The sequence below is a fragment of the Halichoerus grypus genome, chromosome 4 (assembly GCF_964656455.1).
Source record: "Halichoerus grypus chromosome 4, mHalGry1.hap1.1, whole genome shotgun sequence".
Classification (NCBI taxonomy): Eukaryota; Metazoa; Chordata; class Mammalia; order Carnivora; family Phocidae; genus Halichoerus; species Halichoerus grypus.
In genome coordinates this window covers 60,023,033-60,041,282 of record NC_135715.1, presented here as the reverse complement: position 1 = coordinate 60,041,282, position 18,250 = coordinate 60,023,033, and the positions used below count along the sequence as shown (strand labels likewise).

The 18,250-nt window shown below is 39.6% G+C and overlaps 1 protein-coding gene across 5 annotated transcripts in view; it reads right to left on the bottom strand.

The window, feature by feature from the left end:
* The window catches only part of RNASEH2B (ribonuclease H2 subunit B), a 70,739-nt gene that overhangs the window by 10,576 nt on the left and 41,913 nt on the right, over positions 1 to 18,250 (bottom strand). For 3 of the 5 annotated variants that reach the window (XM_036080906.2, XM_036080904.2, XM_036080905.2), the window contains 5 exons: positions 16,932 to 16,996; positions 10,045 to 10,150; positions 7,399 to 7,480; positions 5,762 to 5,804; positions 1,628 to 1,708 (listed from right to left, as the gene is read on the bottom strand). In XM_036080906.2, coding sequence (XP_035936799.1) covers positions 1,628 to 1,708; positions 5,762 to 5,804; positions 7,399 to 7,480; positions 10,045 to 10,150; positions 16,932 to 16,996 — 377 coding nt within the window. Of the gene's footprint in view, positions 1 to 1,627; positions 2,031 to 5,761; positions 5,805 to 7,398; positions 7,481 to 10,044; positions 10,151 to 16,931; positions 16,997 to 18,250 lie in introns of those variants that run through there. The other 2 variants (XM_036080907.2, XM_036080908.2) reach the window with 2 other exon arrangements.

Genomic DNA, 18,250 nt, shown 5'->3' with positions numbered 1-18,250 from the left:
AAAAGCAGCAGTTACAAGGGTGGGGCAGAATTAGTTCTCCCAGAGAAACTCAAAAACATCCCTGCTTACAGAAGCCATAGAGATAACTAGCTATCTTGCCAAATCTCAACTGGGATTTATCCCCTGACATCACATGCCCAGATAAATTACATATAGATCAAAGAATAAAATTTATAAAAAACATTAAATGCTAGGGGGTAAATGTTAAAATTTAAGAGGAAGTGAGTTTATCTTGGGATGGGCAAGCATAAAAATAATGAGAAAGTCACAAGGAAAAACAATTCCTACATTTAATCCTCAGAAAAACTTAAAACTGTTTAAAAAATCGAATGAAAAGGCTAAACACAAATTAGAAAATTATTTGTACCCTATATGTCGTGAAGTGTTAATAATTCCTAATCTAGAATAAGCTCTTAAAAATCAACAAGAGAAACACTACTATCCCAATACAAAAAACAGGCAAGGGGCATGAACTGACAATTTCCAAAAATGCAAATGGGCAATAAGCATTTGGAAAAATAACTAACCTTTCTCACCAAAGAAATGTACCGTAATTAGACAGTCAAAAATTTTCAAGAATAAAAATAATATTCAGTGTTGTCAAGAAAGCAAGATGAGCAATCTTGCAGCAATAATGGTTGGGAATTCAAATTTCTACATTTTTGGAAAGCATTTTATATATATATGTGTGTGTATATATACACACACACATAATCAATCATATATATGATTATATATGATGTATATCATATATATGATAAAATCATATATTATTAAGTATGATAAATATATATGATAAAATCACAATCATACACACACACACACATATATATATTCTCTCAATAATCATGGAAAGAGCTCATGTTTTCTAAGCCCTTACTCTTAGTTCTAAATTGTGTCTAATGAAATAATCAGAGATACAGACTATAAATGTTTATCACTTCATTAAAACAAAGAATGAAAAAAGCAGAAGTAACCTATGTGTCCAAAAATAGGGGAATGACTAAATAGATTATATTCCATATGGTGAAATAAAATAATACAAATGATTGAATATCATGAAACCATTAATAATTTGTCAAAGGATGCCTAATGACATGAGAACATTTTCACAATATAGTACTAAATGAAGAGGATAGAACCCCAAACTGTAAATATATTAAAATGCCAATTTTAAAAGCTATGTATGTATTTATAATATATGTATTATATAAAACTTTGTAAGAAAGGTTATGAAAATATTTGTCGGGGTGATTGCTGAATGGTAGGGTTATTAATAATTATTGTCATCATCATAAATTCTGGGAAGCTTCCAGGCAGTAGAGTTGACAAAAAATGACCTGTGGAGGCTCCCTCCCTCTGTGCCCCCACCCCCACTCTAAATATAGATGGCAAAGTGTAGGCATGCTCTGGCTAAGTATATTGCCTTGCCTTGGTTCATACAAAGTCTTCCTGGCTTGACACATTCATTGTCATTCACAATTTTGAATTACTGAGTCACAGAAATGCAAGTTAATAATCCTTCATGGTTAAAAATCACCATCAAGCATGAAATCATTCCTGGATGTCCTCATGCAGGATCACCTATTGAATCCGGGAATGTACTACTAGAGCTGGACACACATACCTTTTCAGTCTTCCAATCTTTCCTGTTAAACTTAGTGTAATCTTCTTTTGCTTCTACAGGCTCATCAGATAATTTTACTTTCTGCAATGTTAGAGCAGTGAAGTGATGTCAAATGTCACCTCGACACATCAATCCATTTTTAAAAAAACAATGGGGTCAATTTGGACCCGCATCAAGGCCAAATGGAACAGCAGACCCTGCAAAGGGGGCTTACTCTGCATTTTGCCAATTATCTGGGAGAATGAAGCCACATATACCTTCTGGGAAGCAGCCTCGGTGATGGGGGTATATGATAGGGTGAGTCCATGACCCAGCCTGGTGGGCAGTCTAGTGGTTCTGATCACATACTTTGTATGTACCAGGACTGGGAGGCATCTAGACGACTGCTGACTTCCAGGACAGTCTAAGGGGGTGAAGGCAGGCACAGAAGTCAAAGACAAGAATTTCCTTTAAGGGGCCAGGTATCCAGCTAGAACCCCCACTTCATTCACCTTCTGGGCTGGGGGTGTAATGTCCATTTAGGAATAAGGCACAACATTATTCTGTTATTACCATTTTTGTATCGCTTCATGTTCTTACCTCCTTTCAACTATCTCATTTTGTCCACACAAGGACAACCTTGCAAGGCAAGCAGCCAGAAGGAGAAGGAAGCACAGAGAGATTAAACAAATGACTTAAGCCCACTTAGCAGAGGACAAGGCGTGAGAGCTCCATTTCTGTACAAGTGCTCTTTCCATGAGGCCCAATATAACTAAGTCCACCTTTACTTCATGTTTTTACCTTTCACATGAGCAGTCTGCACCAATGAACGTGGGAACCTTGTCAAGAGCTAGACTGTGGCTTTAATGTTCACATTATGGAAGGAACTGTGACACATTTACTATGTAAAAGGCACATAACAGGGCAGGTAAGTCTTGATATTTAACATAGAGAATTGACTGCACGTGACCACAACTTGGATTTTTGCAGATCTTCCAGTTCTTTGTGGAGACACCAGGGTTGAAAGACCCAGTGTGGATCTTCCCCAGGAAATGCAGATTTATTCCCAGCTTCCCTCTTCCTACCCCAGCGTTTGCTAAGCAAAGAGCTGTACAGTTAGTGTTAAAAGATGCCACGGCACATGTATAAAACCCAACGAGGTAAAACAACGTGTCTTGAAATTCTTCGCTGTAAAAAAACAGGGGGCATCCTGGAAATACATAACATCATGTGGCAACACCTTCTCTTGGTCACCCAGCAATCTCTAGCAAATGAATCTTCAAAAGAAAAAGACTAGCTTATCACGAACGAACTACTACCAGCAAAGTATGTATATAAGCAATTTCCTTAAGAATATGTTTCTACTTAAAAATTAAGATCAGTAAAGGGCATTTAGGTGATGCATATTTTTACTAGAAAAGTATCTTCAACCAGGAGAGTGGAACTCACAGGTAATAACGATTAATGCTGTAATTGTCTCAAATTGCAAAAAGCTTAAAGTTATAAGATGGTTTGCTCTCCTCTGTGGTAAAATGTCCTACTTTAGGTGTCATTATAAACACTTGGGCATATTCACTTTTTGCTGGTAAGTCAAATGAAAAAATGTTCAAGGCAAGAGCTTAAGATGAAAAGTGCTTCTTCATAAATATACAGTGTTTAATAAGATGATGGACTTGCTCAGGTGTTTTAATGGCTCCTATCAAACAGGACACCAGTAATTAGTGCTCGTAAAAAATAAAATTATTGTGGTGGGCCTCTGCACTGAACTTTTTCTAACATTACTCACAGCACATGCTGAATATGTTTGAAAGAATCACAACTGTTACACTTATTTGAATTGTTGTTATTTAAAAGACCAAACAGGGGCGCCTGGGTGGCTCAGTCGGTTAAGGGTCCGACTCTTGATCTCAGCTCAGGTCTCTATCTCAGGGTTGTGTGTTTAAGGCCCGCTTTGGGCTCTGCCTACTTAAAAAAAAAAAAAAAGACCAAATCGCTACAGATGTCAGGGGATGTTTCAGAACAAACAGAAAAAGGGCTCAGAAAGACAGTAACAAAGGCTATGACTGAATGGGTACAGTTCTGGAAAGAGAAGAACAAACAGCAGAGTACCACAGGAATTAATGCTAGGACGGGTCTTATTCTTACAGATGATCTGCAAGAAGGAACTCAAGAGTATCTCCAATCCACTGACTGCACTCAGTTCTGCCAGCTGACAGCAATAAATTACAACGATGGAAGGGGGCAAGGGTTGGAAGCTGAGCTTCGACACAGGCAAATGTGATAGTAAGGAAATAATGCAAAACACATTAAGGATGACAGGTTTTATACTATCATTACAAACAGATACAAAGATACCTAATAACCACTGGAATGGATTTCCTGAAAACCATCAACCATATTACTGTAAAAATCAATCAAATCTGGGACACAGACAAGAAGGCTAGCAGAAGATGTTATCCTAAACTTGTTTAAAGTGTACATCATCCAGTGCAGTTTGCACTCCATACACTAGAGCCCCAGCAAGATATAATAGACCAGGAGACCTCGAACAGCAACTAAACAGTCCAGGAGATGAGGCTGAGATTTAGGAGAAACAGGATTGTGAGATCCAAATCAGGGCTTGGCAAACTGCCCATGGGCCCAGCCCCGCCGGCCGCCTGTTTTTATAAATGAAGTTTTGCTGGAACACAGCCGCCCGCATCCGTTTATGAATCGTCTGTGGCGGTCTCTGAGCTACCACAGCAGAGCTGAGGAGTTGTGACAGAGACCATCTGCCTTGTGAGGACTCAAACAGTCACGAGCTGGCCTTTACAGGATAAGCCTGCCGACCCCTGATCTAAATCATACACGATGACATCACAAACGATTTAAAGTTTGGAAATTAGCATAGGCAAACAGAAAACCGGGTTAAAAGTTAACGTAGGAAATGCATTACCCCGGATGGTATCAAAGGCCAAAACCTTCATTCATGAATGATCTCTAAGTTCCTAAGGAAGACAGATATTTGGAAGAAAGAAAGATGCTTCGTTTTTGGAAGCAGAAAAGTAAGAGAGGAACACATATGCCCATCGTCTTAGTTCCAGCAAGGCAATCATGCCTCTATCCCCTAGAGCTACTGTCAGAGATGAACTACTAGACTGGAAGAAGTATGGGTCTGACCTAGAATGACCTTGGGTCTTATAGCAACTGACCTCTGCCCAGCGCTATTCCTCCTAAGGAAAAAGGATGGCCCTCCTTTGACAGCCTGCTGAAAATGGCCCACAGCTAAGGTTGATGCACTTGAAATTTTCTGTCCTTCTCGTAAGTCAAAGTAATGAGTGCTTCTGGAACCACCACCACCTCCAAACAGGACATGATACATGAACACCTTGAAGGCAGGGAAAGAGGAAAGTTCTTTAACATCCACTTTCCATTCCCAAGGCATCCATTATTCTGTTGGCAAGAGAATGACCTCACTGACGAGCTGGTTTATTTCCCTGCCTCTGAGCAGCGCTCACTTGTCTGAGATCAGGCCTGGACTGAGGGATGCTGCGATTTGCCATCAGGTGTGGTTTATGGCTGGCTTCTCTACTCTCCGTATCTGGGAGACAAAAACAAGCTGCAGCCCACGAAGCCGAGGAGCTGTGGGTGGCAGTGTGAGAACATCTGGAAGAGGAAGGGGTTTTTGCAATACACAAGTTGCGTTGATCATTCCAAGCACAGAAAAAAAAAAGTTTGGCTATCCTTGCTCAAAGGGATTCTTTGTGTTGCAAAAATCATGCTCTGTTCACCTCTGCGCCGGTAACAATTAGATCTGGCCAAATGAGTTTTAGTTATACGTTGAGTATTCCTGATGATTAATAAAGTTAATTGCAGGACCTGGCTAACTTAAGAAGGCTGAATTTTAATTATATATCTATGAGACTTTTAGGTAGGTGTCTGGCTACAACCAACTCTTATCTGGTTTTCACAGCGCAGTTTTTATCATTCAGGTAAAATCTACAAAAATAAAAATTACCGATGGAGAGCTCATTACAATCTTTAATCCACATAACATCACTCCACCCAAGGAGGATTTAGTATGCTTTAAAATGGACTAGTACACACTAAACCTATGTGGTAAAAATGTACTATTTTTCCAAGCCCCCCAAAGATATCTTAGTAACAGCTCCTTACCTTTGATGGAGGGTTTGGCAATGACGCTGAAGGTTTCGGAAGCCTATGGAATAAAAAATAAGAATCATAGTTATGGTTTTTCATAGACAAGCAAACAGAGAGACTGGGCCAACTGAGAACTTAGCAAGTGCTACTTTCATGGACTAGCTTCTCCTCCATGTGTCCTCCTGGACTATCACCTCAGTATAAAGAATGACATTTCTCTAAATGAAGAAATCTACATTTTCTTCACATTGGAATTGTCTGAACTAAAAAGTAAATTAGAACTTATTTGTTGTTATGGAACTGCTTTTCTTTAGCCTCTATAAATTTACATTTTGGCATTGTAGTATTTTTTCCTTCGTAAATGACGAATCCAGCATATATTTTTTTTAATTTAAATACAATTTAGTTAACATAGAGTGGAATCCAGCATATATTTAAAAGTGCAAATTATTTTAACTGTTGACAAAAAGTCAGACAAACTTGACTTTTCTTCAATTAAAGAGAAGTTTAAATGACATATCTTCCTCCGGGAACCTTTAACCAAAAGCTAATCACTTCTGAGGAAAAAAGATTCTAAAAAATAACGGGAGTACAAAGACATAGGTCTCGAATGAGACAAACAGGCACTGAGAAACCCAGGGAAATATTAAACAGAAAGATAGGGTTATCAATTTCCACCAGTTTCCACTAATTGTTTTTTAAAGTAAGACCTATGCAATTTGCTAAAAACAGCAACTATATATCTCTTAAGAAGTCACTTTATCTTCATGTATCAGAGGAGAAAGCTATTATAAGAATCTGGAAAAGCTATTATCACACCCATAAAATCTTAAGAATAGTTGCTAAAATCTAGAAAAGAAACACATTCTTTTCAGCCTAAGGTAAAGTCTTTATATTATATTAAATATCTTTATGAAGGATATAATAACACAGAGCAAATCATTCTTAAACCCATTTTCTACCCTCAGACACAGATTGTGTTTCATCCTTTGAGTTCCAAGTGCTGGGCATAATAAAGGTACTTGGCAAACATCTAATGACAGTGAAAATGGTACAAAACCTTTAAATGTAACTTTCAAAAATATTCTAGGGGTGCCTGGGTGGCTCAGTCATTTAAGTGTCTGCCTTTGGCTCTGGTCATGATCCCAGGGTCCTGGGATCGAGTCCCTCATTGGGATCCTTGCTCAGCGGGGAGTCTGCTTCTCCCTCTCCTTCTATCCCTTCCCTCCACCTCCCCCATCCCCCACTCTTGCTCTCTCTCTCTCTCTCAAATTAAAAAAAAAAAAATCTTTAAAAAAATATTCTACATTCCGTCTCTTGTTTCTTCTAATCTTTATTTCTCTTAAAATGATCTTCACATTAGTGAAGTCTAACTGGAGATAAAATAGTATAATGTTAACACTCTAAAATCATACCAACCCATAATTCCAGTCCTAATACTCATCAGTTTCTGCAATCAGTATCCACCAAATCAATTTGTTCCAATAAATCAGTGTCTATTAAAAATCACCTTCAAACCACAGTCTAGGAGGTAACTCAAGAATAATTTATCAGAAACAGTGATGTGATAAAGTCATTAAGGAACCTATTGCTGGGAAACCAAGAAGCACCAAGGTACTTTCTAATTGTGACTAAAGATGAATGATACTTACTTTAAATATTTTGATAGGTCATCACTTAATTCTTTAGGGATATAATCAGATATCAGACCATGTGCATAACGGATATAATCCTCTGAAAGAAATAGAATGGAGAGTATAAGGAAAAAAAATTAGTAACAGCTATGGTAGTTTTACAGTCAAACTGACCAGAGTTAAAATTCCGGCCTTATCCGGCCTTAGAGACTCACTTAAGCTCTTAGCCTCCATTTCCTCATTTGTAAAATGGGGATGCTAATATCTCTGGTTAGAGCAGTGAGCGATTTCATGGATGAGATATAACAGAGGGTGATATCAAAGATATGAGATGACAGAATACAGCAGATGCCCACCAAATGATAGTTAAAACAAAAATTCAGGGTCTTTTTCTTAGTTGAGGCCTTTGAATACAAATAAAGCTCAAAATTAGCTGTAACAACATGACATATTCATGCCTTTTAAAGACTAATCTTTTCTAGGTGTTTCCATATAGAATAAATATAATTAATGAATAGTAATGAATATATTCATTTAAGAGGCATAATATATGATATGTCTCTGTCAAGTACTTGCTTTATAAGAGTCCTGAACATTATATATATTCTCAAACTAATAAAAATGCCTTCAAAAATGTAAAAAACTAAGCTTGGTAGAAGGTATAATCATTAATTCTAAAGCATGTGGACACTCAGTACTAAAATGAAGCCGCAGTATCAATGAGATGCAGTTATATAAGTCAAAATCTGTTTTAAAGCCCTGTTTTTTAATTCAGTATTTTATGTAGAATACTAGAGGATAATCAAACTTAACATATGGGATAATCATACGGGGATATAAACTACCAAAAGCACGATCTCAGGTTTGTTGCTGGGATATTCATTTGCTTCTTTTTTTCTTTCCCTTCTGCCTCCAAACTAAGATAATAATTTGCCTAAGCATTAAAGTGACTGCTTCCTGGAGCACATAATCTCAAAGTCTTCAGTGAGAGATTTACACTACCAACATAGAACTGAAAGTTATCACCGGGCCCTTCTTAAAATGTGTTCTTGGTTCTAGGTTAGTAATTATCCGATAAGTCATGAATAGACAAAGGGAACTAAGAAAGCCAACACATTATTCGTTTGCCTCTTCTGGTAGCTTCCTGAACTAAAGATCTAAAAAAAAGGAAAGCTTACTTTATCGCTAGGCCCTACATGGCAATATAGCTGTGTCCAGACCCTTATATTTAGAGACTGGTACAAACACTGGATTCAGAGCGGAAGACGTGGCCTAGCTAGGATGGGTGACCTTGGATAACTCATCTACTCTCTGAGACCACAGTTCTTCACTTTTAAAATGAGATCTGTCTAAATAATCTCTAACATCCTTTCACCTTCTTTAAAAAAAAAAAAAAAAATCTATGGTCCATCCATCCACTCCTTCTCTTTTGTTAAAGCCAGTCAAAAACCATGAGAGCTGGTAAACTCAGTGTGGCCAAAGCTGTCCACTATTTCCAGAATGGCAGGAGTCCTCTACCATCTACATGTGCAAGGTGTTTTAAGGTAGATTTCTGCAAATCAAAGACTGCCTGAATTACCTTCAATCACAAACAGACTCCTGGTCCTAGTTTTATTTGTTTTAATGACGAAACTCAGATGCTTTGGAGTTGTATGCCCACAACAGGGGAACACTGAATTGGAGCTTAAAGTCAGAAAAGTTTCTGTCCCACCATTTGGGAATGTTAATTGCATTATATAGCTGTTTTTATTCAACTATACATACAAAAATAAGAGGACACTACACTGGAAAAAAACAAAAGAATGTACCATAATAACCTAAAAGAAAAAAAATTGCCAAGGGAATCAATTTTCATCTAAAATCAAAATATTAAGACCGATAGTAGGACATACACTTCTTGAGAATAAGATGCAGACAGGTGCAGCCCATTGGAAACCCAGGGCCACACAAACAGTAGGACAAAAAAAGTAAGAGTGTGGGCTTCAGAGTCAGGCAAGCTGCATCAGTTAGTAGCTCAGCTTCACCATTCACTCACTGTGGAACTTTGGGCGCAGCCTCCAGACTCTCACTGTCAAATAAGAGTTATAGGGAGGGTCAGCGGAGATACTGTGTGTCCACAGGCAACTCAAGCAAAGGGCTCGACAGACAACACACCCTCCATAAATGATAGCCAGAGTTGTTAGGCTGGTTATGACCATTAGTGCAAAATAAATATGTGTCAAAGGCATGATCTAAGTATCAATTAGTGACAGAAATGATCTATGGTAGAAATCTTACTGGGTTCTGAAATAAAATGCACATGTGCCACAAGATCCAAGAGAACACATGGGCAAGAATGAGAAGCTTCTGAGACACTAAGACTGTAAAATCGGGGACGCCTGGGTGGCTCATTGGGTTAAGTGTCTGCCTGCAGCTCAGGTCTTGACCTCAGGGTCCTGGGATTGAGCCCCATGTGGGCTCCCCGCTCAGCAGGGAGTCTGCTTGTCCCTCTCTCTCTCCCCCTCCCCCCCACCCCCATACTCGTGCACTCGCTCTCTCTCCTCTCTCTCAAGTAATAAATAAAACCTTAAAAAAAAAAAAAGATTTTAAAATGGTAAGACAGGCATTTATACATCAGCAACTTACTCCAGGCAAAAATGATTTCTGACAAAATGATTTACTCACCTTCCTTGTCACTGGAAACCTGGTCACCAGAGAAAAATGCAGTTGCCTGTACCCGGGCACCGACATTTACGTTATTGGTTTTTAAGGCTGATACAGTCTGATGAACCTGTGAAGTAACCAAAAAGGGAACATCAAGGTATTTCCAACTAATGTTAGAAATCCACCACCTTCCAGATGCTTCTCAAACCATTTAAGATGCAGGAAGAAGCATCTGAGGATCTAGAAATGTCTTCACCAGGTATCAGATGATGAGAGATGGCCACAGCATTTTGGGATGATGTCATGACATGGACTTCTTAAGGTCTACACAATATGAGAGCACTGGCTCTGGAGTTGGGCTGCTTGGGTATGCTCTGTGACCATGGACTACTTACTTAACCTCTCTGTGCCTCTATCTAATGGGGACATGAGTAGTACCTAATGCATAGTACAGCTGTGAGGATTAAATGAGTTCATGTAAAGCCCTTAGAACAGAACCTGGCACAAAGTTTATATGCAATCATTTTTCTAAACAGAATAAATCAGAAATTTCCTACTTCCTAGATGCTGGAGGAGCAAGATGGTGGAGGAGTAGGAGACCTGGATTTCGTCTGGTCCCAGGAATTCAGCTGGATAAGGATCAAACCATTCTGAACACCTACGAACTCAACAGGTGATTGAAGAAAAGAATAGCAGCAACTCTCTGAACAGAAAAGCAACCACTTTCTGGAAGGTAGGACGTGTGGAGAAGTGAATCCGAGGTGATATTCGGGAGGATAGACAGCGGGGGAGGGGGCCTCCGACGCTGCTTCTGGCAAGTGATAGAGCAGCGGAGCACAAAATCAGAACTTTTAGAAGTCGGCTCCACTGAGGGACGTCGCACCAGTGGCTAAGCGGCGGGTGGAACCCTCACTGGGACAGTGTGGTCTCAGGACCCTCGGGGTCACAGAAAGACCGGGGGTGCCTGAGTGCAGTAGAGCTCCCAGATATCGGAGCAGGGAAGCCGGTTGCAGAGACGGGGCCAAGGCCCGGGCTCTCAGCTCGGGGTTGCCATAAACCGTGATCCGTGGCACAGTTGGGCCACTGCTCCTCCAGCAGGGACCCAACAAGCGGCAGATCCGGGAAGACTCCCCTTCCTCCCCCAGGAGGAGTGGCACGGGAGCGCACCGCAGGGATCTGCTGGGTTTGGAGACTCCACACGGGGTCGGGTGCCAGAGATAGAAACGCTCGGTCACAGGCCGGGTGAGCAGGGAGTGCCGCCGGAGACCGGGGAGAAGGGAGTGACTGACTGCTTTTCTCTGGGGGCGCACTGAGGAGTGGGGCCCCGAGTACTCGTCTCCTCCGGGGCAGAGATTGGGAGGCCGCCATTTTCACTCTCGTCCTCCAAAGCTGAACGGAAAGCTTGCAGGGAACAAAAGCTCCCGAGAGCAAACCCGAGCAGATTACTTAGCCCGGATGGGGCAAGGGCGGGGCAATTCCGCCTCCGGCAAAGACATTTGGGAACCATGGCAACAGGACCCTCCCCCAGAAGATCAGCAAGAACAGCCAGCCAAGACCAAGTTTACTGATCAATGAGAACGGCAGAACTCCAGCACTAGGGGAATACAGCACATAGAATTCATGGCTTTTTTCCCAAGATGCTTTAGTCTTTCAATTTTTTAAATTTTCTTTATTTTTTTCTTTTTCTATTTTTTTGAATTTTTCTTTTTCCCTTTTTCAACCAACATCGTATCAATCCCTTTTTTATTTTTATTTTTATTTTTATTTTTTTTAAAGATTTTATTTATTTGACAGAGAGAGATACAGCGAGAGAGGGAACACAAGCAGGGGGAGTGGGAGAGGGAGAAGCAGGCTTCCCGCGGAGCAGGGAGCCCGATGTGGGGCTCGATCCCAGGACCCTGGGATCATGACCTGAGCTGAAGGCAGATGCTTAACAACTGAGCCACCCAGGCGCCCAATCCCTTTTTTAAAAATCTTTTTTATTTCTCATTTTTAGAGTCATATTCTATCCCTTCATTGTAGTTAACCTTATTTTTTGTATATATATAAGTTGTTCTCTCTTTAAAATTTTGGGATACAGTTTCTTCTAACAGACCAAAATATACCCCAAATCTAGTGTATGGCTTTGTTCTAGTCTCCTGCCTGATCACATTCTCTCCTTTTTAAATTTTTCTTCTTTCTTTTTTCAAACAATTTCTTATCAATTCCTTTTATAAAATATTTTATAATTTTCATCTTCACAGTCATATTCCATCCCTTCATCATATTTATCCTTATTTTTGTATATATGTAAGTTTTTCTTTCTTTAAGATTTTGGGAGGCAGTTTCTTCTAACAGACCAAAATACACCCAAAATCTAGTGTGTGGCTCTATCCACCAGCCTGATCATATTATTTTTTTCTTCCTTTCTTTTCCCCCCGGTTGCAGGTCTCTTCTGATTTGTTTAGTGTATATTTTTCTGGGGTCGTTGTTACTCTTTGAGCATTTTGTTCTCTCATTCATCTATTCTTCTCTGGACAAAATGACAAAATGGAAAAACTCACCTCAAAGAAAAAGAACAAGAGGCAGTACCAACTGCCAGGGACCTAGTCAGTATGGACATTAGTAAGATGTCAGAACTAGAATTCAGAATAATGGTTATAAAGATACTAGCTGGGCTTGAAAAAAGATACTAGAAGATACTAGAGAATCCCTTTCTGGAGAAATAAAAGAACTAAAATCTAACCAAGTTGAAATCAAAAAGGCTATTAATGAGGTGCAATCAAAAATGGAGGCTCTGATAGGATAAATGAGGCAGAAGAGAGAATCAGTGAGATAGAAGACCAAATGATGGACAATAAAGAAGTTGAGAAAAAGAGAGATAAACAACTATTGGATCACGAGGGCAGAATTCGAGAGATAAGTGATACCATAAGATGAAACAATATTAGAATAATTGGGATCCCAGAAGAAGAAGAAAGAGAGAGAGGGGCAGAAGGTATATTGGAGCAAATTATAGTGGAGAACTTCCCTCATTTGGGGAAGGAAACAGGCATCAAAATCCAGGAGGCACAGAGAACCCCCCTCAAAATCAATAAAAATAGGTCAACACCCTGACATCTAATAGTAAAACTCACAACTCTCAGAGATAAAGAGAAAATCCTGAAAGCAGCTCAGGACAAGAGGTCTGTAACCTACAATGGTAGAAACATTAGATTGGCAACAGACCTATCCACAGAGACCTGGCCGGTCAGAAAGGATTGGCATGATATATTCAGGACACTAAATGAGAAAAATAGGCAGCCAAGAATACTATATCCAGCTAGGCTGTCACTGAAAATAGGAGAGATAAAAAGCTTCCAGGACAAACAAAAGTAAAAGAATTTGCGAACACCAAACCAGCCCTACAAGAAATATTGAAAGGGGTCCTCTAAGCAAAGAGAGAGCCTAAAAGGAACATAGACCAGAAAGGAACACAGACAATATACAGTAACAGTCACTTTACAGGCAATACAATGGCACTAAATTCATATCTTTCAATAGTTACCCTGAATGTAAATGGGCTAAATGCCCCAATCAAAAGACACAGGGTATCAGTTTGGATAAAAAAAACAAGACCCATTGATATGCCGTCTTCAAGAGACTCATTTTAGACCCAAAGACACCTCCAGATTGAAAGTGAGGGGGTGGAAAATCATTTACCATGCTAATGGACACCAAAAGAAAGCTGGAGTGGCAATCCTTATATCAGACAAATTAGATTTTAAACCAAAGACTATAATAAGAGATGAGAAAGGACACTACATCATACTTAAATTGGTCTATCCAACAAGAAGATCTAACAGTTGTAAATATCTATGCCCCTAACATGGGAGCAGCCAATTATATAAGCCAATCAATAACAAAAGCAAAGAAACACATTGACAACAGTACAATAATAGTGGGGGACTTTAACACCCCCCTCACTGAAATGGACAGATCATCCAAGCAAAAGATCAACAAGGAAATAAAGGCTTTAAAAGACACACTAGACCAGATGGACTTCACAGATATATTCAGAACATTCCAACGCAAAGCAACAGAATACACATTCCTCTCTAGTGCCCATGGAACATTCTCCAGAATAGATCACATCCTGGGTCACAAATCAGTTCTCAACTGGTACCAAAAGACTGGGATCATTCCCTGCGTATTTTCAGACCACAATGCTTTGAAACTAGAACTCAGTCACAAGAGGAAAGTTGGAAAGAACTCAAACACATGGAGGTTAAAGAGCATCCTACTAAAGAATGAATGGGTGAACCAGGAAATTGAAGAATTAAAAAAATTCATGGAAACAAATGAAAATGAAAACACAATTGTTCAAAATCTTTGGGATGCAGCAAAGACAGTTCTAAGAGGAAAGTATATAGCAATACAAGCCTTTCTCAAGAAACAAGAAAGCTCTCAAATACACAACCTAACCCTACACCTAAAGGAGCTGGAGAAAGAACAGCAAAGAAAGCCTAAACCCAGTAGGAGAAGAGAAATAATAAAGATAAAAACTTTTGCACAGCAAAGGAAAACAGTCAACAAAACCAAAAGACAACCGACTTAATGGGAGAAGAGATTTGCAAATGACATATCAGATAAAGGGCTAGTATCCAAAATCTATAAAGAACTTACCAAACTCAACACCCAAAGAACAAATAATCCAATCAAGAAATGGGCAGAAGACATGAACAGACATTTCTGCAAAGAAGACATCCAAATGGCCAACAGACACATGAAAAGTGCTCAACATCACTAAAACCTCAATGAGATACCACCTCCTACCAGTCAGAATGGCTAAAATTAACAAGTCAGGAAATGACAGATGTTGGCGAGGATGCGGAGAAAGGGGAACCCTCCTACACTGTTGGTGGGAATGCAAGCTGGTGCAGCCACTCTGGAAAACAGTATGGAGGTTCCTCAAAAAGTTGAAAATAGAGCTACCCTATGACCCAGCAATTGCACTACTGGGTATTTACCCCAAAGATACAAATGTAGTCATCCGAAGGGGCACATGCACCCTAATGTTTACAACAGCAATGTCCACAGTAGCCAAACTATGGAAAGAGCCTAGATGTCCATCAATAGATGAATGGATAAAGATGTGGTCTATATATATACAATGAAATATTATGCAGCCATCAAAAAAATGAAATCTTGCCATTTGCAATGACGTGGATAGAACTAGAGGGTATTATGCTAAGCAAAATAAGTCAGTCAGAGAAAGACAATTATCATATGATCTCACTGATATAAGGAATTTGAGAAACAAGGCAGAAGATCATAGAGAAGGGAGGGAAAAATGAAACAAGATGAAACCAGAGAGGGAGACAAACCATAAGAGACTTAATCTCAGGAAACAAACTGAGGGTTGCTGGAGTGGATGGGGGGTGGGAGGGATAGGGTGGCTGGGTGATGGACATTAGGGAGGGTATACTATGGTGAGCGCTGTAAATTGTGTATGACTGATGAATCACAGACCTGTACCACTGAAACAAATAATACATTATATGTTAATAAAAAAATTTCCCACTTCCTAGGAATTTAAGAAAAGAGACACAATCAATAAATATAAACGTCACTTTGCTATTCGTGACATTACCATTTGCTAAGGACAAAAACTAAATGGGGGCGCCCGGGTGGCTCAGTTGGTTAAGCGACTGCCTTCGGCTCCGGTCATGATCCTGGAGTCCCTGGATCGAGTCCCGCATCGGGCTCCCTGCTCGGCAGGGAGCCTGCTTCTCCCTCTGACCCTCCCCCATCTCATGTGCTCTCTCATTCTCTCTGTCTCAAATAAATAAATAAAATCTTAAAAAAAAAAACAAAAAAACTAAATGCCAAGATCCTTCTCAGCACTTACCCTGATTCTTCACCTACTACTAAGGCAAATGAAGGGTGAACCACAGGGACACTTTTAAAATCCTTCCACTATTTTGTATAGTAGGGGCCTAACTCTGCAAGGTTCCTTTCCATGTTTCTAGGTTCCCTGTGTGCCCCGTAACATGATATGACAAGCATGTTTTTACATACAAGATAGAGGAGAATCTTAGGAAACAGTACTATACTGGTATCCACTGACCTTGAAAAACTTTGTTATCAATAGACCCAGTCTGGTGAGATTCTTAATCAGTGTGTAAGTACACAATCTTAGACCAGTGGCTTTCAAAGTGGTTTGTTTGTTTGTTTCTACTATACCCACAGTAAGAAATATATAGCAACCCAATACTTAAACACATATATAAATATATGTTTCAAAGAATCATACTTAATACTTGTCCTTACTCTCTGCTATATTTTAATATATCCCATCCCATCCCATCCCATCCCAATCCCATTCCATTCCATTCCATTCCAAGAGAAATACTGGTTTTGACCCACTAAATCAATTTGGAAAACACTGCTCTAGACCTTATATTATTCTAGGATTTTAGGATCACTAAGATCCCTCAGGCAACCAGAAGCTGAGAGTGAGACACACTTCCTCTCAGCCTGAATCCTGTCTGCCTCAGCCCCCTGCCTTGCTGTGTGACCAACGTCAACCTCTGAGACAACAGCAGGACTGACAGCAGCCAATGTGCATCCCACCTCATATTACCTGGCGTGGAAGACTCAAATCTACATCACCAAGTAGTGAGAACTTCTTTTGTCCAGTGGTGAGGATCACGGGCAATGGGGATGCAGGTCAAAGGAAAATATCAGGCTAACTCCAGAGATACATGAGTTAGGGAGGATGAAAAGTAAGAGATTTCTTTCCATATTTGGATATCTTTACACAGTTTTTCTCCTTTAGCTGGATATACAAGATGGCCTTTGGATTCAGACTTAGCACCTTCTCTAAACAATTTTTAAAAGGAGCATTAAAACTTTTTCTGCCGTAAGGTATTGGAGATGTACTATACCTTTTTTTCCAGCCACTTTATTGTCTTCTCCTTGCTGTACTTGTAATATTTCTTTTTGTCTATTTCTGGATTAAAGAGAAAAAAACAGAAGAGTGTATTAAACAAAAAATAAATTCATAAGATATGTATATATACATATAAAATATCAACAACAATTAATGTTTCATAACAGTTTGTATTCTTGAAAATCTCAACTTATAAGCCTGAGAGCATACTTGAGAGGTTAAAAAAAAAAATCCCCAAACAGAACTTGGGTGCCTCAGGTTTCATCCAAAAATTAAATGAATGGGAATTTAAGGAAATCATCAAATTTTACTAAGTTATCATCCCAAGGAGAAATTTTTTTTCTTTTCCTTTTATTACATCTATATGAGATGACAGATGTTAACTAAACTTATTGTGGTGATCATTTCATAATACCTGTGAGTCAAACCATCATGCCATACACCTTAAACTTAGACAATGATGTGTATTAATTACTTCTTAATAAAACTGGAAGAAAGTACACAAACAAATCTGTAGAAAATCTGTAATTTTTAAAACTCAGCAAATTAACATGCCAAGCAACCTTTATTTTTTTGAAATAATCTGAAGCTTAGCTCAGTGTTTTCAATGAGAGACTTCTTTTCTAAAATAAGAATGGAAATCCCAAGAAAGGAAACTGAAACTAAACAGATGCGTATGAAGTGCACTGCAGGCATTGAGGGAAAAAACCTTGTTAACTACTTGGTACTGTCCTGGTGGGATTAGCGAGAAAGAAGAAAAGATATGCCTATCTTTGAACGCATTACCAGTATAACCGTAACTATATTTCAGGGGAATTTGGATTTACGACAGGCTTGACCTGGCCCTTAATGGGGATAAAACTTTCACCTCTTCTAAGTTATACTTCCTCCCCTCACAGTCCACCTAGCTTTACATACTGTGACACGAGGCGTTATTTCCTTGGTAACACTTCATTCATGGAGTTTTTTGCTTTCTATGCAATCGGCAGAGGCAGAGGCTTGCGGCTCCCAGCCTCCTGCCTCATGCAGGAGTGATCTTTGAGATCCCTGGAAATCTTAGGGCCAGATGCAAACTCCCCCCATGTGACTTTGCTACCCGGGTAGAATGACATTTTCTCTTTCCTCCATAATCGTTGCGGGAAATGGAAATGCTTATTCAGGGATCGTTTTCTGCAGTCTGTTACATCGCTTGCGTTCCACGAAATGGTTTATATGGGAGAAGGGCTGGCCTTAGCGCCTGCATGTGTCGTCCCCGTTCCGGACTGCAGTTGTCAAAACTGTGGGCAATAGGAGGCATGATGGAGTGCGGACTGG